This window comes from Bos indicus x Bos taurus, chromosome X (assembly GCF_003369695.1).
Source record: "Bos indicus x Bos taurus breed Angus x Brahman F1 hybrid chromosome X, Bos_hybrid_MaternalHap_v2.0, whole genome shotgun sequence".
NCBI classification, from domain to species: Eukaryota; Metazoa; Chordata; class Mammalia; order Artiodactyla; family Bovidae; genus Bos; species Bos indicus x Bos taurus.
The window spans coordinates 22,303,815-22,325,195 of NC_040105.1; the positions used below are offsets into that span (position 1 = coordinate 22,303,815).

General features: G+C 43.4%; 1 protein-coding gene across 2 annotated transcripts in view; it reads left to right on the plus strand.

The window, feature by feature from the left end:
* The window catches only part of PDK3 (pyruvate dehydrogenase kinase 3), an 82,639-nt gene extending 80,183 nt beyond the window's left edge, over positions 1-2,456 (plus strand). For both annotated transcript variants that reach the window (XM_027533591.1, XM_027533592.1), the window contains exon 12: positions 1,753-2,456. In XM_027533591.1, the coding sequence (XP_027389392.1) occupies positions 1,753-1,783 (31 nt within the window). In that variant the 3' untranslated portion in view covers positions 1,784-2,456. The remainder of the gene's footprint in view (positions 1-1,752) is intronic.
* The last annotated feature ends 18,925 nt before the right edge of the window (positions 2,457-21,381 follow it).

Genomic DNA, 21,381 nt, shown 5'->3' on the forward strand with positions numbered 1-21,381 from the left:
GGCCCATTTTTTGATTGGGTCGTTTATTTTTCTGGAGTTGAGCTGTAGGAGTTGCTTGTATATTTTTGAGATTAGTTGTTTGTCGGTTGCTTCATTTGCTATTATTTTCTCCCATTCTGAAGGCTGTCTTTTCACCTTGCTAATAGTTTCCTTTGATGTGCAGAAGCTTTTAAGGTTAATTAGGTCCCATTTGTTTATTTTTGCTTTTATTTCCAATATTCTGGGAGGTGGGTCATAGAGGATCCTGCTGTGAAGTATGTCAGAGAGTGTTTTGCCTATGTTCTTCTCTAGGAGTTTTATAGTTTCTGGTCTTACGTTTAGATCTTTAATCCATTTTGAGTTTATTTTTGTGTATGGTGTTAGAAAGTGGTCTAGTTTCATTCTTTTACAAGTGGTTGACCAGATTTCCCAGCACCACTTGTTAAAGAGATTGTCTTTAATCCATTGTATATTCTTGCCTCCTTTGTCAAAGATAAAGTGTCCATATGTGCGTGGATTTATCTCTGGGCTTTCTATTTTATTCCATTGATCTATATTTCTGTCTTTGTGCCAGTACCATACTGTCTTGATAACTGTGGCTTTGTAGTAGAGCCTGAAGTCAGGTAGGTTGATTCCTCCAGTTCCATTCTTCTTTCTCAAGATCGCTTTGGCTATTTGAGGTTTTTTTATTTCCATACAAATTGTGAAATTATTTGTTCTAGCTCTGTGAAGAATACTGTTGGTAGCTTGATAGGGATTGCATTGAATCTATAAATTGCTTTGGGTAGTATACTCATTTTCACTATATTGATTCTTCCAATCCATGAACATGGTATATTTCTCCATCTATTAGTGTCCTCTTTGATTTCTTTCACCAGTGTTTTATAGTTTTATATATATGGGTCTTTAGTTTCTTTAGGTAGATATATTCCTAAGTATTTTATTCTTTCCGTTGCAATGGTGAATGGAATTGTTTCCTTAATTTCTCTTTCTGTTTTCTCATTATTAGTGTATAGGAATGCAAGGGATTTCTGTGTGTTGATTTTATATCCTGCAACTTTACTATAGTCATTGATTATTTCTAGTAATTTTCTGGTGGAATCTTTAGGGTTTTCTATGTAGAGGATCATGTCATCTGCAAATAGTGAGAGTTTTACTTCTTCTTTTCCAATTTGGATTCCTTTTATTTCTTTTTCTGCTCTGATTGCTGTGGCCAAAACTTCCAAAACTATGTTGAATAGTAATGGTGAAAGTGGGCACCCTTGTCTTGTTCCTGACTTTAGAGGAAATGCTTTCAATTTTTCACCATTGAGGATAATGTTTGCTGTGGGTTTGTCATATATAGCTTTTATTATGTTGAGGTCTAAGCAGATTTTGAATTACAACTTTATTGAGATATAATTCACATATCATAAAAGTCACCCTTTGAAAGCATACAACTCAGTGGTTTTTAGTAAATTCCCAGGGTGGTGTGCTCCTCACCACTGTCTGATTTTAGACCATATTCACCAGCCCCCAAAGAAACCCCATGCCCATTGGCAGTGGTTCCTCATTTCTAAGCAGGTTTTTCACTGAGAGGAAAGAACAGCTTTAGAGTATATATGTCATTAAATGCTAATTCTTTTTCTGTAGTAACTATAGAGAATAATTCTGAGATAAGACGTGGGTTTTTGAATTGTCACTGTAACTAAATGCTCTGAATACATTTCAGTTACAATAGAGAAGGTTGTCCTCATAAACTCACTGGAGCTGTCCCCATTATTTTCTTTGTAGGGACAAGATGAAGACTAACAGAACTTTGTAAAGAACTGAATGCTTCAGTCCTCTCCGTGAAGAAAAGATGGCCTTCTGCAAGTCACCCAGAAAGAGCTCCTTTCCTCCACCAACTCTGAATGTGGCGCTATAGATAATCCAGTGCTTGAATGTGTATTTTTCTCCATATAAGCTGGACCTTTTCCACAGAAGTTTCCTGTAGCTACTTCATATCTTCCACTAAAGCAGTAACTTGAGTCATTTTTCATAGTACATTGCTGTGGTTTGGTTGGCGCCTGTCGTAAGGGGACACAGAGCCTTATTAGTGCCCGTGCCCTCATACCTCCGTCTTCTTTATCATAGACTATCTACAGTCTCCCCAGATGTCTTGCCTCCCTCCCCATTCCAGATACAGCTGATCTCTACTGCTGCTCTTTGTGACCAAATACCATGTTTGTCCCAAACCACCAACTGTGGCCTTGGGGAGTCTGGAATTTGAAGACATCAGATGAGCACGTCTTGATATTTCGGTCCCAGAGCCCTTCCTCTCTCTTATGCATCCCTCTTCACTCTCTGCTTTGGACTCTGGCCTTCTTCCATCTGACCAGATTCTCATTGTGAGCTGTAGATACTCTCATGTTAGATCTCCCTCTTGGGTGCATTGATTTCATTTTGAAATTCATTTGTATACTTCCATTCTGTTGATTAAAGTGTTCCAAAAGTTGTCTTGGGATTTTTCACTTAGCTGCTTGGTTTCAAAAATCTTAAGTGAAAAACTACCTTCAAGTCATTATCAAGTTTGTGAAGAGTGGGAAGTGAAGTTTTTATGCTCATGTAACAATTTACCAGTGAATATGGTCCTTTTGTCACGTCATATTCCTTTGCAGTTTTCTAAGTCCCTGTGGTGATGCACTCTACTAGGTGTGAAATAGGCCATCAAAGGGAAGAGTTCTTTCTGGTTTATTTGGAACATGCCCCAGGTCGTCATCGTTTATATTTTCATAACATTCAGCCTGCTTTAGAATCGTCGTGTCATGTTTACCCTTAGAAACACAAGCCATCTGAGAGTCTGGATTTAAAACCCTCAACTTAAACAGCTCTGCAGGGTGTGTTTCTCTTCACTAATATTTTTCATATATTTATCATCTACTTTGACTTCTGCCCTCTTTTAACATCCATATAAATGTTTCTCCATCTAGTGTTGAAGTGTTGAGTCCACTGATTTAAAAGCTGTCACTGGTAAAGTATTCCTCCTCCTCTAGACATATGACAGTACTAACCCTCTTTTCGCCGCTGCCATCTCAATGGGCTTTTCCCTGGATGGAGCCGTATTCTGACCCACTGCACTCGCATGGAGGACGACTCTGTTTCTCTTTGTTCCACCAAAGCTAATACTCTTTCATTACATTACCTGAGCTCATGGTGATTCCTTTGTCTTTCGGAAGACCTCATCTCTTCCATCCTTAGAAGACTCTCATCAGGGAACTCATAATCTAGTCTGGTAAGAAAAAGACCAACATTACTTCCAAGATACAAGTAATGAGATGGTCTGCATAAAGGCCTGTTTTTTGAAGGTCGAGTCAGTGTCTTGGGAATGGGGCTGTTCCATGTGATTATTTCCATGTGATATAAAGACGTAAAAAAAATGGCCTTCGAGTTTAAAGACCCCAGCTTTCCTATAAATGTCAGCTCGTCTCTCAGCCTCTTCCTTGGCCTCCCTTTCCAGCCACAGCCCTTTACACGTCTATGCATGATACACTGGAGGGGATCACATTCCTCTCTTTTTAGGTCTTTCTTGAAACTGAAGATGTCTTTCAGTGTTTTAATGACTTCATTGATAGTCCTTTGCTGATGTACGTTCTGGCTTAACTGTCTGACTCCAGGACAGTCTTGCCTCTCCTGTCTTTGTTTTCTTTTTCTTTTTTAAATTGTGTCTTTGTTTTCTGAATTAAGAAATTAACTTTGCTTCCAAAGCAATCATAAGAAGAGTTTCAGGAACATCTTTCATTCACACAGTTCGGCCACCCCAAGTATTCATTTCTCCTTTCTGTTTGCTGTGCTTTGTCTCTAGGTATCTTATCATCTTTCTACATGTTATAATATACATAGACATTAACCGTTTTTCAGCTAAATTTGTTTAGTTCTCCCAATTCCCCTGTACTTCCCTGTCATTTCCTCAATTTCAAGCATCTACTTTTTGAAGCAGGGCCTGGCACATAGTAGGTGCTTAATGAATATTAGCTGAGTCAGTGAATGGAAGTGGACAGACATTTACCTCGGATGGTGGGCAGCATCTTTCTTCTTAAACTATCTTTGTTTTCAAATTAAAAATAATTCTGTTCAGGAGCTGTGAAAGTACAGAACTTCCTTTTTATAAAAGTGTTAAGAGATGACTTGAAAATGGAGAGACATGAAAGGATGGACTTAGGGATGGATTCACGGGAGCCATCTGATCCTTTCTTTGTCTCTGAATGACTGATTTTGACTCCTTAATATAGTAAGTTCTTTCCATCCAGTCGGACTTCCCTGGTGGCTCAGATGGTTAAGCGTCTGTCTACAATGCGGGAGACCTGGGTTTGATCCCTGGGTCGGGAAGACCCCCTGGAGAAGGAAATGGCAATCCACTCCAGTACTATTACCTGGAAAATCCCATGGACAGAGGAACCTGGTAGGCTACAGTCCATTGGGTCGCAAAGAGTCGGACACGACTGAGCGACTTCACTTTCCATCCAATCAGGTAACATGGTTTTATACCCTTGCTTACACATTCCAAAGAACTTTCACGTACATCATCCCGTTTGATCCTTTCGCTGCTGTGTGCTGAACCATGCAGGTATTATCTCAGTTTTTCATATAAGTTCCAAAGCAGTTCAGTGGATCGTCACAGTGGCAGGGAAGAACAAAAGCTAGCAGCTGGGTCTTCTTGGCCCTCGGCCTGTGCTCTCAGCACTGCCCCAGGTAATTAGCATGATCTCTTTTGAGAAATTTCCTGAGTATATTAACCCTCAAGGGTAAGACAGAAACCAAAAATTTTCTTTAGTGTCAGAGAATTTCATTTGGGAGAGGTTCTCTTTGGTGCATTGTCATTTTGCAGAGTTAGAGATCATCGAATGGATTTGGCAGCTTTTACCTAGAAAGATAGGCAACTTGAAAGTGTCTAACTGTAGGTAATTACTGGAGTTATTTAGGCTTAATTCTGTGTTTGAATGAAGTCAGTGCTTATTGCCAGCCCTCTCATACAAAGACTCCACACTTGAGAGTCGTTGCTTTTATCTTTCAGTGGACGGGATTACAGCTTCCGTTGAGTGTTCTCACATCATTTCAGATGGCGTCTTTTATGAACAGTAACTTGGCTGGCTATCAGATTCTTGGATCACGTCTTTTTTTCCCTCGGTTCTTTAGAGACATCACTCTATTGTCTTCTAGTGTCTGGTGGTTCAGAGAGAGCTGAGTCCAAACGGATTTTTGTTCCTTTTTTGTAGATGATCTGCTCATTGGCCCTAGTACTTGTGATTTCATGTTTGTCCTTGACATGCAGTAACTTCAGTCGAGTGTATCTTGGAGCCAAGTTATCTGTTGGCTTTTTCTGGTATGCAGTGAGCATCAGACATTGACACTCGTGCCTTCCCTCACTTCTTACCCTTTGTTGGTTCTCTTTGTTCAGCAGTTTGCCCCTATATTGGCTCTCTGTTCTCTGTCCTCCACGTTTATCTTGCCTTTGATCATTTTGGTCTCCTTGTCTTTTCTTCCTGCTGTGTGATGTTTTTCCTCCAATCTTAACCTCCCATTTCACTGACTCCATTTCCTGTGATGTTGATTCTAGGCCTCGATTTGGCCTCCGTGTGGCTTTCACTTTGGCTACAGTTTTATCTTTTTTCTCTGTGTCTTTTGCTTAGCTCTGCCAGCTTTTTCTCTCATTGTGTTGTCCTCTTTGACCCTTAATTTCATTTCTTGGAAAGCTGACCTATGTGGTCTACCATTTTTGTGGTTTCTGAGATCATTCTTTTTTCCAGAGTGTGTGTATCTATCTTTTGCTTCTTTCATTCCTTTTCTTCTGTGTCGTTTTGCTTTTTTATTGTTGCACAAGTATCGCAATAGCTTTTTCTGCTTATTATTTTGGTCTTTGCATGGGACCAATTCTGTCTGCCAAAAAGAGTATGAGTAAGTTGTCCTTGAACTCCTCCTTTTTCAAGTGAAACACGTTTGATCACCTGAGCCCTGAAATTGGCAGGCTGGATGCTGATGGTGTGTGGGGGCAGAGGCGGTCTTTGTTTTCCATTCTGCTCTCTGGACGCGGGGGAAGGAGCGGGGAAGCAAAGCCTCCCGGAGTGCCTTCATGGACACTGTTGAATGCTCTGCCCTTGGGCTGAGCATTCAACATTCCCCTCGAGTCTCCCTGTCTCCACTAGAGGTCGCCCCCTCGAGTTCAGAGGGTCTGCGCCTGTAGTCAGCGTTTGTGTGTTTAGCTCCTGCGTTACTGTTGGTCTGCTCTTCACACAGATGGGGCACATGAGATGTCAACCTCCCCTCCTAGGTTTGCTTGGGGGAAATGCGCCCTCAGCTTGTCCTGACCACCACCAGGCTTTGTTTCTCCAAGTTGAGGGATAATTGGTCAAGTCCCTTGAAACCCTCTCAGCGACTGCCCAGCAACTGTGGACTGCTTGACAGATTGAAGAAGCCTTCTCTGATGAGTCCTAGCTTAGTTATCAGATGCTTCCCTGGAGTCCTTGGTATGGCGTGGTGGCTTTTATTAGTTTCCCCGTAGACAGCTTCCTTTTCAGCTTTTGGATGTGTGTGTTGAAGGGCAGGAGCACGTATATAAACATGGACTTACTCTGCCATCTTCCCAGCAGTCCAGGTGCTTAAACATTGACTTTGACGATAATGTCCTTCCCAACCATAAGCTATATGTTAGTCAGCAGATGGAAGCCATGCTGCTAGCTAGGAAGGGACCATTAATAACTTCATCAATACCGGATGTTTGTTTATTCTTTGTAAAAAGATAGCTTTTACCTTGAGTTCCTGGTCCATCATTTAGAGAGATCAGTACCTTCTGGCTTGAAAACAAGAGGGCAGATGACGTTTTAATGAACTTCAAAAGTGACTAGCCATTGACAGATGTATTAGTTCATTAAATATGATAGAATATTTCAAACTAGCAGATAATCAGTTGTTATCAAGAGAAGTTTAAACTGTTTTTGTTTTTTTTACTAACAGGTTGCTAGTCAAACTGCGTGACTGAGAGAGGTGTTCCTATGAGAGCTTTTACTGTGACACAGGTTGTCTTGTCTTTTCAGCAACCCATCTCAAAATGTGATTCATTAAGAAATAGAAAGGCATTAAGTCCTCATCAGGATGGTTGCTGATATTCACAAGTGTACAGTGAGATGGTTCGTAGGCCTGGGACCTACTGTCACACAAATTGGTGTTTCGAAAGTGCATTTACAGGGTGATCACAGGTGGAGTGTTTTATTTGGCCTGTTTGTAGAATTGAAGCCGCCTTCCCTCAGCGGACTGCGTATCCCACTAGGCACACTTTCCTCCTTCAGCCAAGCAGACGATCCACAAGCAGGGGTTAACAGTCTTGCTCAGTGTGTCTGACTCTGCCCTGGCCACCGCCTTCCCCTCAATTCAGGGACTCAGCTCTGGTTCCCTCTTGGTGTGAAGCGCGGCATGGATCATGTGTCCACATGTGAGGGACGAAGGAAGTGAAGGGAGTGGAAAGAGGATTCATGGAAAGGAAAGCTGTGTTCCTTCCTCCCTTTAAATAGCTAGTGTCTCCCATGCACTTGAAATGCCCAGTGCTGGGCACACACTGTGGCGACAGCAGGCTGAGTCCCAGCCTCTCAAGTCCACATTCAGGTGGGCGAGTCAGACGAGACCCTCACCAGGGAGAGTTTCTAGTAGAGTTGGGAGAAAAGGGCGGGAAGGGGCCGGCAAGGGCCAGGTGAGGGGGGAGGACACAAAACCCTGCAAGCATTTCCATCCTCACGGATGGTATGGTTGTGTTTGTTCAACGAGGTGGCATCGGTGGGCCCTGACACCCTGTCTCCTGTGTGTGTTCCTCTGCATCTGGAGAGGCCGTGTTCCCAGCCTGGCTCTGCTGCCTTGCGTCCAGGCTGAGCCCGTTGGCGTTTCCTTGTCTCGCTGGCCATTGGGGAATGGTGGGCGCATGAGCCAGGTTCGATCATCACATTGCACTGATGGTGTGGGCCGCTGTCTTCTCACAACGGAAATGCAGGCCAAGCCACACCCCATATGGGTTTTTGCAGAACTTCAGAACTCATGACCGAAACCAGATCCTCCCACTTCTAAGCCTCTGGAGGGTGATGCCGCTTGTCAAGAGGAAAGACTGTCTAGAACACTGGCAAACTGGTCTGAGAGGTGGGGGAGAGGGTTAGCCGAGGAGGCTTTCCTCTCAAGTCTGCAAATTGGCCTCCGTGGTGTTCAACCCGTGCCCCCCACCCACCCCCCAAATGAAGAAAATAAAAGGACAGCAATATCGAGGTCCTGGAATCCTTGAGAAACCTTTGTTTATGCCTTTTCATGTATCTCTAAAACCTGGACTTGAATTGCCCAGGATGCCGGTGATGGGTCAGTGGAGCTGGGGCGCAAGTAGCTACTTGGGGCGGGAGTGGGGGCTCTCGGTAGAGATCCTGCTCCCTCAGAGCTGAGGAGGACACTCAGGAGGTCTTCTGACAACCTACCCGGCTGGTTTCTAGGGAGGGTAGCTAGGCGTGCGTTTGCATATAAATGAAAGCACCTTAGGGCATCACTACTGAAAGCCTTCGAAAGTGGGATACAGTTAAGTGCCTGTATTAAAAGAAAGCCCAGCTCTTATCTCACATTAAGACTCTGCAGCATTTAATAAACGCATATTAGTGTTTGACAACTCCTCGTCTCTATTCTTTTCCCTCCAGCACTGCTGTCTCCACAGGGGTGGCTCGCTTCCCAATTTGAAGTGGTGCCTTAAGTCTTTGGTGGAGTCTGCACATCTCTGGAAAAGGATAAGCAGTAGAGTTTGATGTCTGGAGTCCTGTGGTCTAGTTATTTTTGGTGGGATTTTTTTTTTTTTTTTTGGGGTGGGATTTTTAAAAAAATGTTAGAGAACTGAGTCGCAGGTTTGTGGTAATAGTGGATCCAGGAAGCTTGCAGTGAAAAAGAGGATGAGTTTAACCTGTAAAATATTTCTCTATTCTATAAATCTCTCAGTGACATTTGGATTAATCAAGCATAATTAAATGTAGTTAGATTTTTGTCAGATTGTAGTTCAAAATAATATTCATCTATGAAGAGGGTAATATATTCTGTAGAAATTTTATTAGGCACTTTAGTTAAGCAAACACTAAGAACAAAATCAGCCTCAGGAAGGTTAATTACCAAAAAAAAAAGTATAGTAGATTATATAAATCATTTTAATTTTGAATACCATGGCTGAAGCTTTAATTTACATAGAGAAGTATTTTGGATTTGTTTTTCACATCACATTTTTCAAAAGTACAAAATTGCGATTGCATTCTTTAAAAGTTCTCATCATTTGAGGATTCCATTAAGTCTGCTTAACTTTTTCATGTTATAGTTTCCAAAAGTGATGAATTATAGTTGCATTCTTTAATATGCCAACTAATTTTAACAATTGCTTTAAAGGGGGAGAGAGAGAGATCCAATTGATTTTAGAAGGTTTTTTTGTGTGTGTGTGTGTGCTCAGAATTACATTTTCACTACCCTTGCCTGTCTCAGGGAATAGCCTTTGATAAGATTCCTCATGGATATCTCTGGAAGTCTATCCTGGTGTGCTCAGATTTGATCATTCTCGTCTAAACTTCTAAAGTTTGAAACGTGTTGTCATCTCAGGAACACAAGGTTACCCAAGAAACTTGAACTCCATCCTTATCGGCACTCAGATTCGATGTGCTTTTTCATAATAAAAGGACACCTAAAAGTCCTTTGTGTAATAGGTATAAAGACCTCCTTATCACTCTTCTCTGAGATTTTCATAGAAGAACCCTGCATTTTGATTTTGTTTGATCATTTTGCTTCTTGACTTTTCACTGAAGATTCTGTTTCCCACTGGAATTGAATCCTTTTGGGATAACAAAATTTCACTTAAAAGCACATTCTATTAGATAATTCTAACTTTTGACAACCTCCAAGTGGCCTGCTAATTTTTGCAAATGGGCCAAAGCAGCACAAATGTCAAAGATATAAGCTCTGTGTTTGCCTTGTAGTTAGCCAAGTAAAGAAATGTCTAATCCTAGCACTTAGAAGTGGCTTAATGGCTTTCGGTTTATCTCTGCATTCCAAATTGGTTGAAAATGGCACATTCAGAATGGAATGCTTATTAATAACAGAACTACTTAATGTTTTAAAATAGTCTTACCTTGAGATTCTTTTTGAGAAAAAAATGACTCTTAACATTCAGTTCTGTTTTGGCTCTTCATACATGCCATGATCGGAAGTCACAGACATTTGCCGTTTAGCCATGCTTAATGTACAAGGACAGTGATGAAGAGTTGGCAAAAACAGGCAGAATGGGTATAAAATGTTACATTGCTGCTGAGAATGCATCATGGCACCGCTTTCTTCTAAATTCCATTTTCTTTTGCCCTTTGAACTTTTATATCCATGAGAAACCTCAGTCAGTATTTTTAAAGACATTATATTTACATTAAGAATTGGCCTGTGCCTTTACCTAAAACTTCCTTTACCTAGGACTTCCCTGGTGGCTCAGACGGTAAAGTGTCTGCCTACAATGCAGGAAACCCGGGTTCAATCCCTGGGTCAGGAAGATGATCTGGAGAAGGAAGTGGCAACCCACTCCAGTATTCTTGCCTGGAAAATCCCATGGACAGAGGAACCTGGTAGGCTACAGTCCATGGACAGAGGAACGTGGTAGGCTACAGTCCGTGGGGTCCCAAAGAGTTGGACACAACTGAGTGACTTCACTTTCACTTTTACCTAAAACACTGCTGAGGTCACTGTCTGCCATGTTTAATTAGGACAAATGTTTTAGAGTCATTACAACTGAAGCCTGTAGGGATCTGAAAACACGGGACCACCTGCCACTGCCAAGGAACCAGGCTGGGTGGCAGGCTTTGCAGCCTGGTGTGTGCCGACGGCTGTCACAACCAGTATAAAACCTAAAATAGATGCTAGCCACGATCCCGTATCTGCTCCCTTCTTCTCTACCTGCCTTTGTAACTCTTGGGGAAAATGTATGTCAAGTCCTTTGATGCCTTGCTCTTTTAAATTCCTGTTCGTGCTGGCATGTGAATTTGACCAATAAGTTGTGCATGTGCTTAAGATTCTTTTTTTTATTTTTTTAAGATTCTTTTTTAAACTAGACCAAACTAAGTACTTGGCTCTGAGTAAACAGCCAAGGCAAGGTTTACCTAGAAGGTGTAAAGGTTTAAGCACTTTAAAAATGCAAGTTGGCTGTATTCAGGGTCGGAGGAATCCAGTTCGGTGGCCTCTGTTTCTGTTGTCACTGTTGTTACTCTGTCCTCCCCGCGTGGCACTGGAATCAAAGGCCCCACTCTGCTGAAACGCCTAGGCTGCTCAAGTCAGTACCGGACAGCATGACACACGTTTTAGGAGAGTGAACCCTACCCCATTAGCATCCTGGCTGACCCCAATCTCTGCAGGGTTCCTTGGTGTTAAAGTCATCTGAGGTTGTGATTCCTGCTTCGGGTTTATATACTCATCATGCCATCTGTTGCTCTAAGTTCACATCCTTACAAAAGTAGATGAGTGCTTGTAATGTCAATATTTCCCAGATTTAGAATACAAGTTATGAATACTCACGAAGTGCTTGAACCGAAAAAGAAAAGTCAATGTGAAGTAGAATATACTATTGTGAACAAATTTAATGTTGCATTGAAATGTAAAGTCACTTGGCTGATTTTTTTTTTAATCATCACTGCTTAACTCATGAACAATGTCTAAACTGAGAACGTGAGCTGATTTAACAAGAGAAGAATAATGTATATATAAAATGAAAGTTCATTACCATGTTTGTGCCCCTAAGTCCAAATCTGACCTGCTTGGCTTTGAGCAGCGGTCAGTTTAGTTGCAGAGAAATGTACGTGTGTTTCTAGGGTTCACAAGCTGCCTCGTGGTTTGTAGAGGGAAGCCCGGCCCCCTGTGTTCTGTGCTGTTCTGTGGCCTGGCTGGTACACACTGTCACGAGTGAAGAATGACTTTGGTTTGAGGTTTTGTTTTTGTGATGGTTGGAAAAACATGACTGGGGAAGTGTGTGGCTCAGATAATGGCCCCCATCAGTCGGGGAGCCATCTGTGGTGTGTGTCATAGCCAGACGAGTCCTGGAGCATGTGGGCAGTCCTGTACACAGTCATTGAACAATAAAGTGGTGGTTGTGTCTCCCTGAGTGTCAGTGTGGTCCTTTCCTGAGCTCTTGTCTGAAGTCTCATCACTCCCCTCGGTAAGCGCCACTTTCTGCTCTTTCAAGTGTCAGAAACTCAGTACGTGAACAGCACCAAGCAGCTTGGCAAGTTGCTGGAATGGACAAGAGGCCTTCTTAAAATTCTTACCATCACTCAAAGGGAAAACAGGTCCTTCGGATTCTCTGTGGCAGGGATCATGGAACTGACCTTTGTGGTGGTGGGTGGGGGGGGGGTGCGGGGGCATCCTGTTGGCAAAGAAACTGCTTAACAGTTTTAACAGTAAATCTTATGTTATTATGAAAGATACCATATGTTATAGTGGTATTTTTCATACTATCCAAGGATTGGAGGAAAGGGACCAATGTAAGATACTGGCCAAGCTGTAAGGTATAGTTTGGGCTGAGGCAGAAAAGGAGAGATGACCTCAACCGAGGTAGGTTACCTTTATTCAGGCAAGGAGGGGAGACTGTCTAACGACCAGGCTGAGTGCGAGAAATCAGGGAGGCTTCATATTTAAAGGGAGGTTTGTGGAAGGGATAAGGGAAATGTTAGTCAGGCCGGAGGTTTTGGCTAATCTTTAGTTGAGATGGCATTTGTAGTTGAACAGGGGGTGGGGGGTTTTGGGCAGGGGGCGATAAGTCCCAGGCAGATGTAGTGGGTGGGAGGTTTCTGAGCAGAGGGTGATAAGTCCCAGGTAGATGCAACCGGCCTGGAACATCAGGGCGGGACTTAAAGTTCGGTTTTGTTTTCCCCGAAGTTAGATGATTCAGCAAAAGGGCATTTGAGACCGTTGTTTTCTAGGCCCAAGGACTCCTTCACAACCCAGGACACTTTTGACTGAGAAAGCACGGTTACTAATTATGCTATAAAAGCCATGTCAACAGGTGTAAACCAGGGCTGTCCTGGGGAAATTGGGCTTGACTGGCCATGGACCACCTATGCTAGAATTACCTGAGATGCTGGTTAAATGCAGATTCCTGGGCTCTGGGTCAGCTCTACTGATCCAGATTCTCTGGGGTGGAGGCCTTGAAATCTTGGTTTTAACAGATCCCCCAGGGGAATTCTTTTTAAAAGGTAAGTTGGAAACTTTTGCCATACAGAACATGCAGAAGATAGAAAACTTGAGATTTTCAATGAAAGAGCTGTGGGTTCCATGGTCTCTTCTGAGCAGCTGGTGCAGCATTGACACCAGAGAACCCAGAGCCTCCAAGGGCACTTGGCTGAAATTAGGTCCTTACTGAATGACTAAGAGACAGTCTCCGTGGGCTTTACCAATGTGTCACTATTTTATTATGCATTCACTGGTGAACGGGTGTCTTTTTAAAATTTGAGAGCCGTATAACTGCTGTCCTGTGCATTCATCACTAAAAACCAAAACTTCTGGAAAGTTTAAGGTGAGAAACTTGGGTATGAATGATTCTTGGGGAGCGTTAACGTCAGGAAATCAGTGTGTTTGCCTTGGTTCCACTACCAGCCAGCTGTTAACTGTGCTTTAGTTTCTTATCTGTTAGGGAGTTGGACTGCCTGCTTCTAAGATTCTTGCTGGGTCTGATGTTATAGGGCTCTCTTTAAAACCTAAAATGGGAAGCACTTCCTGCTCACATGCTTCATGTTGTGCTGTATCTTGCCCAAACCAATGCCTCTTGGAAGTGACAGTTTAGTCAGAATTTTTAAATTGTCCATCTGTATTTTACCAACAGTCAGTCACTGTGCTAAGACATCATTCACAACTGGGGAAGAGCATTTTTGTAGCAGCCACTCCTGCCCTGTTTTGAATTCAGGAGGTAAGTATGGTTTAAAACTTACAAAGAGACCCCCCACTCAAGAGTCTGTGGTTCATGAAACTGCTGCAGAGCATTGTACTGTAGTGTCCATTTCTACTTACCTGTCCTTCATTTCAAAATTCTTTCCAACAGTGAATGTTAACAAATGATTATCTGCTGGTATTTTCGGATGTTCACGTCATATTAACACAGAGATGTACTCTTTGATGACATGAATAAATCATAAGGCATCGCGTAGGAGGGGTTGCCTCTGGGAAGGGTTGCTGTAGACCCCTGCCCACCACTAGAACTCTGTGAGATTGAGAGTGTTCTCTATCTTTGCTGTCCAATATGGCCGCAATGGCTCCCCACTCCAGTACTCTTGCCTGGCAAATCCCATGGATGGAGGAGCCTGGTGGGCTGCAGTCCATGGGGTCCTGAAGAGTCAGACTCGACTGAGTGACTTCACTTTCACATTTCACTTTCATGCATTGGAGAAGGAAATGGCAACCCACTCCAGTGTTCTTGCCTGGAGAATCCCAGGGACGGGGGAGCCTGGTGGGCTGCCATCTACGGGGTCACACAGAGTCGGACACAACCAAAGCGACTTAGCAGCAGCAGCCACCTGTACGCTTGAAATGTGGGTAGTTGAACTGAATTTTTAATTGGTATTTGTTTAAATTTTAGTAGCCACTTGGGGTTTGTGGTGACCATATTGGACAGTGTAGCTATATGCAGCCATTACTCGCTGTTGAGTTTTTAAAATTAACATCGAGTACCCTTTTTCACCAGTCATTGGGCTGGGTGCTTGGTGGTGCCCTTGTCCTTTTTAAATGTAGGTCTTAAAATGAATCCTTTGCCCCCTGCCTACTGATGATACTTTCATCAACATAATTGTCTCTCTTTGGATTAAAAAAAAATAACAGAAGGATATCTTAGACTTTTTCCTGTTACAGCTGCTCAGTGCATCACTTCTCATCTTTGCTACAAAAGGCATTGGTCTTAAACCTCTTTGAATCCAGTTATCTCCGAGACTCACTTTGTTCCTTGAGGTGAAGTATTAACCAGAGGCCAGAGGGTCTCAACCTGACCACATCAGAATCTCCAAGTCCTGTGCACCATCTTGAATTCATCAGAGGGTGTCTGAGAAGTCTTTTGAATTCCCTAAGAGATTCTAAGGTGTGACAGGATTGAAAACCACTGATCAGGTGCCAACCACAGACCAGCCTCTGAGAATAGCTCAAATTCTGGCAGCAGCAAATCCTGTTTCCCTGGCACAGAGCAGGCCTAGGGTCATGGATGTTCTATTTAACAGGTAATTGGAAAATACTTAAAAAGAAAAGTCAGTTTGGATTTGGGGCAACTGAGCAGCTTTGCTGTGCAAGAAACTCTAAGCTAATGCTACTCTTATTGTTTTCCTGGCATTCTTGTCCAAACAGAATTTGCTAGTGCTCAAACAAAATAAACATGTTAATAATTTCAACAACAGTGATGGATGCAGTAGTTCACATCCCAATTCTCAGAACCTGGGAGTGTATTCTGTTTTCTAGCAAGAAGGAATTAAAGTTGTTGGTGACCTTAAAATAGGGGGAGTGTCCTGGATAATCCAAGTGGGCCTGTATAATCATAAGGGCTCTTTGTAGACGGGAGAGACAGAAGGAGTGTCAAAGTGATACGATGTGAGAAGGACTGGCCTGGTCATTGCTGGCTTTGAGGATGGAAGGGGGCCACAAGCCAAGGAATGCAGGCTAGAAAAGGCAAGGACAATGAATTCTCCCCTAGAGCTTCTAGATAGGAATGCAGCCCTGCAAACACCTTCATTTTAGTCTAGGAAGAGACACTTTTGACCTCTGACCTCCAGAACTGTAAAATAATACCCCTGTGTTGTTTTAGGTCATTGAAGTTGTTACAGCAATAAGAAACTAACACACACTCCTCTTCAACTTCTTTCCTCCATCCTTAATCCCTGGGTACCAGATATGGGGAAAAGATGACTCAGTTGTGTCAATGTACTGATATGGTCAGGCCAGTGAATGGCATCTTGTCAACATCTGTCCAGTGGAACAGGATTATCAGACAAAGTCTGGTTATCACCTCAAGCTATGTAATGAGTCATGTCCTGCTAATGAGTCACATCCATGTATGTGTATAGCAGACGATGACAGGTTTTCTTTGAACTTGGAAATTCTAGAGTGACAAGGTTATTTGCAAGTCTAAGAAGTTGAAAAGGTCCCTGTGGAAAAGGTAAAGTATCCCCTCTTTCAGGTATGGATTCATTCTTTTAAAATAGAAGGTTACATATCAAGTATCTTAGCTCTGTCTATTCCTTCCATCAGAACTCTGCTTCTGTGAAGAGAGTACAGTAACCTTCCAAATTAATGCCTTTCGCTGCCTCGCAAGAAAGACTATGAAGGTGAGGAGAATAAAAATTGCTCACAGGAAACAAGTCAACCCTACTTTGAACATTTCTTAAATTTCCCACATCTGGTCAACTGCAGCTGACATTCAACCAATATGGTGTTTTTGTTCTAGAATATAAGTTATGGCACCTCCATCCATAGTTCTTCAGGCACTCTGTTAAGTGCTGTGAAAGTGCTGCACTCAATAGGCCAGCAAATTTGGAAACCTCAGCAGTGGCCACAGGCCTGGAAAAGGTCAGTTTTCATTCCAATCCCAAAGAAAGGCAATGCCAAAGAATGTTCAAACTACCACACAGTTGCACTCATCTCACACACTGGCAAAGTAATGCTCAAAATTCTCCAAGCCAGGCTTCAACAGTACATGAACTGTGAACTTCCAGATGTTCAAGCTGGATTTAGAAAAGGCAGAGGAACCAGAGATCAAATTGCCAGCATCTGTTGGATCATTGAAAAAGCAAGAGAATTCCAGAAAAACATCTACTTCTGCTATATTGATTATGCCAAAGCCTTTGACTATGTAGATAAAAACAAACTGGAAAATTCTTCAGGAGATGGGAATACCAGACCAGCTTACCTGTCTCCTAAGAAATCTGTATGCAGGTCAAGAAGCAACAGTTAGAACTGGACATGAAACAACAGACTGCTTCCAAATTGGGAAAGGAGTATGTCAAGGCTGTATATTGTCACCCTGCTTATTTAACTTATATGCAGAGTATATCATGTGAAATGCTGGGCTGGATGAAGCACAAGCTGGAATCAAGATTGCCGGGACAAATATCAATAACCTCAGATACGCAGATGACACCACCCTTATGGCAGAAAGTGAAGAGGAGCTAAAGAACCTCTTGGTGAAAGTGAAGAGAGTGAAAAAGCTGGCTTAAAACTCAACATTCAGAAAACGCAGATCATGGCATCCGGTCCCATCACTTCGTAGCAAATAGATGGGGAAACAATGGAAGCAGTGACAGACTTTATTTTCTTGGGCTCCAAAATCACTGCAGACAGTGACTGCAGCCATGAAATTAAAAGGCACTTGCTCCTTGGAAGAAAAGCTATGACCAACCTAGACAGCATATTAAAAAAGCAGAGATATTACTTTGCTAACAAAGGTCCATCTAGTCAAAGCTATGGTTTTTCCAGTAGTCCTGTGTGGATGTGAGAGTTGGACCATAAAGAAAGCTGAGCGCCAAAGAATTGATGCTTTTGAATTGTGGTGTTGGATAAGACTCTTAAGAATCCCTTGGACTACAAGGAGATCAAACCAGTCAATCCTAAAGGAAATCAGTCCTGAATATTCATTGGAAGGACTGATGTTGAAGCTGAAACTCCAATACTTTGGCCACCTGATGCAAAGAACTGACTCCTTGGAAAAGACCCTGATGCTGGGAAAGATTGAAGGCAGAAGGAGAAGGTGATGACAGAGGATGAGGTGGTTGGATGGCATCACCAACTCGATGGACATGAGTTTGAGCAAGCTCCGGGAGTTGGTGATAGACAGGGAGGCCTGGTGTGCTGTAGTCTCTGGGGTCTCAAAGAGTCGGACACAACTGAGCGACTGAACTGAAAGGATAAGTTATGGCAGTAAAGGGCCTAACATAAAGATCCATTAGCACCTGCTGATGTTTATGCTCTTAATGATATATTCAGATTTTATTGGTTCTTTATTTTCAAGTTTTTACTTGAGTTCTTTTTTTATATTATTTATTTTAATTGGAGGCTAATTACTTTTAAGCATGAGTTTTGTTATGCCGTTTGCCCACATGCCACAACTAAAGATCCCGTGTGCTGCAACTAAGACCCAGTGCAGCCAAATCAGTATTTATAAATAAAGATGTAGAATCAAACAAGAACAACAAAAACTTTCTTCGTTCATGGGCCATACAAAAACGGGCACAAGAGGGAACTTTGCTGGAGGAAAGTGGAATGATTCCCATATCCCCAGATAATTAAATAAGGCCACATTATGTTGGAGGGATTTTAGATAAGACATCCACAATGGCAGGTTATAGTGAAGGATGGCAGAGAACAGAATGAACCAGTGAATGGGAGTGGCTGTGGAGAATGTCTTGTAGAAAACATTCTCTCCCTGCTGTGAGACCCACCATAATTGAAGATGGGGAAATGAGGAGGGCACACAGGCATGGATCTTTAGGGGTACTGAGGAAATAACCCTTTTTTTTTTTTTCCCCAACCACAGGATCTTGTCCTCCCCCCAGCCCACCGCCCCCCCCCCCCCCCCGCCAGAGGTGTCAGGAGTGGGGCTTTGTAAGGTGCAAGGCTACTATTGGCTAGGGGAGCTCCTTGATGAGCGAACAAAGTTGAAGGGTGTGGCTCCCCTTTGCCTGCGGGAGGGTGTATATAGAGAGAGGTCAGGAGCCCTGGGATGCACTGTGAGAGGCGTAACTATGGCTGATGAGATCTGTATACCTGAGGAGGTTAACATAAATGGAGAAAACACAAACAGAACAGCTAGCTCCAGGAATCAAAAAGAAGAGGGAACAACGGACTTCTCGTCAGTTGAAGACCAGAGACTGTTCCAAGGTCAGATGACCCTGCCCATGTTCCTCTTCTCCCCACAGATCTCCCCAAGACTCCTATCCTACCCTTGCCAGGCACAAATGCCTGCCTCAAGTCCCATCTCTACCCATGAGGCCCCCTTTCTTGTAACATTCCCATCTTCCTCTCCCAAACCCAAGTCCTGCTGACTCAGCCTGATGCCTTTTCAGGTGCAGGAAAACAGAGTAAAAAGGACCCCTCAAAAGAAGTCAAGAAAAAAATCTCAATCATCCCCCTCTTATCCAAGAATATCTAACAGAAGCATAAGGCCTATGACATTCATCTGTTACCACAAACTGAAAAATCATATAAGCACACGCTGAGCAGGAATAAGAAGCAATGGAAAATGCAACCATTCAAAGTAACTTCCTGTGCAGACAGTAAATGCAGAGCCTGGGCCAGAGCACTAGAACGAGCTGTGTCTTTGGAAGCAGCAATGAAGAAATGGTCAAAGATGAAGGAACACATCTGAGACCGTCATGGTATATGGATGTTGAATACAATAAAATCAGCTAGTTGGAAAAAGATGTGTGTATCTGTGGGTGGGAGGGAAGAAAGGAAGGGAAGAGGCAGGTGTGTGAGGAGGGTGGGAGGTGAGGTCCTGGAGGGCTGGGGGCCAGACTGGGAGGATAGCCAGACACTGGAGGATAAGGACTGGCTGAGGACTAAGAACTGAAGATCAGCTTCCTCAGCACTTTGTCCAAAGGACAAAAAGAGAAAGATCTTTGGTGGTTCCATGTGTGTGGGGCGGAGAGGGACAGCAATGTCAGAGTCGAGTTACTCTAAATCCAGCCTGCCAAGGACATAGTTGTTCTATGTGGGAAAAGCCAGGTACTGTGTGAAGGATAGGTATTCTGTCTTTAAATGAGTTCCCTTGCTGCCTGCAGGCTCGGTTCTATTTCTTCTAGAGTCTAGGCTAATGTTTGAACTGTTGTTGTTTCAAAGAGCTAGACCATGCCAGTGGAGTTAATTGTTGTTTAGTCACTCAGTAGTGTCTGACTCTTTTGTGACCCTATGGACTGTAGCCCACCAGGCTTCTCTGTCCATGGGATTCTCCAGGTAAGAATCCTGGAGTGGGGTGCCATTTCCATCTCCAGGGGATCTTCCTGACCCAGGGATTGAACCCGCATCTCCTGCATTGGTAGGTGGATTCTTTACCACTGAACCATCAGGGAAGCCCACTGAAGGTAATAGAAGCTCTGGGATTTCACTAGTGGAGGGCACCACCACAATGCTGAGAGCAAGTCTGCCTTAATTTGCTGGCCTTTCGAATCCTGATTTAGTACTACTCCCATCTCTCTGCTGCTGCTAATTCACTTCAGTCGTGTCCAACTCTGTGCGACCCATAGACGGCAACCCACCAGGCTCCCCCATCCCTGGGATTCTCCAGGCAAGAACACTGGAGTGGGTTGCCATTTCCTTCTCCAATGCATGGAAGTGAAAAGTGAAAGTGAAGTCGGTCAGTCGTGTCCGACTCTTCGAGACCCCATGGATTGCAGCCTACCAGGCTCTTCCGTCCATGGGATTTTCCAGGCGAGAGTACTGGAGTGGGGTGCCATTGCCTTCTCCGATCTCTGCTAGCAGCCCATGAAAGCAGCTTTGCCCCAAAGATGGAGAAGAGGCCAAAATGGCCACACTCCAGTGTTCAGGCCCAGGTGAAAAGCTGTAGGTGGCAAGGTAAGGATGGCGGGTAGAACCCAAGAACCTACAGAGGCTGCAGTGTGAAAGTGGCCCCCTGTGCGGCTGGGTGTGGAGGCCCCAGCCCAGCTCCCCAGTCTCCTAGCGAGGAGTGAGCCCTTTGTCATGGTGCTTCAGTGACAGCATCATAGTTGGAGAAGTTTGGGGACCATGGAGCCTGGCTCCTGAATTCAGAGACTTCTATGGGCAAAGGAGACCTCAGAAACCATTTCCTCTAATCCCCTCATTTTACAAAAGCAGACACTGAGGTCAGAAAAGTGAAGGGCTTTGACAGAGGTCAGAAAGCAAGTTGGCAGCGGAGCCTACAACTCAGGGTCCTGGCTGGGTCCCAGGCATGACCTCCCCTCCAGGTAAGTGATCCTAGCCAGCTATTTTCTTATTGAATTATCATTGGTTTACAATATTGTGCTAATCTCAGCTGTACAAAAAGTGACACAGTTACACACATACATTTTTTTATATTCTTTTCCATTAAGGTTTATCCCAGGAGATTGGATATAGTTCCCTGTGCTGTAAAGTAGGACCTTGTTTATCCATATACTAACCCCCAAATCCCAATCCATCCCTCCCATACCCCCCATCTTTGGCAACCACAAGCCTGTTCTCTATGTCCATGAGTCTGTCTGTTTCGTGGATAGGTTTACTTGTGCCATATTTTAGATTCCTTATACAAGTGATAGCACATGCTATTTGTCTTTCTTATTTACTTCGTATGACAGTCTAGTTGCATCCATGTTGCTGCAAATGGCATTATTTTGTTCTTTTTACAGCTGAGTACTATTCCACTGTGTATATATGCCACATCTTCTT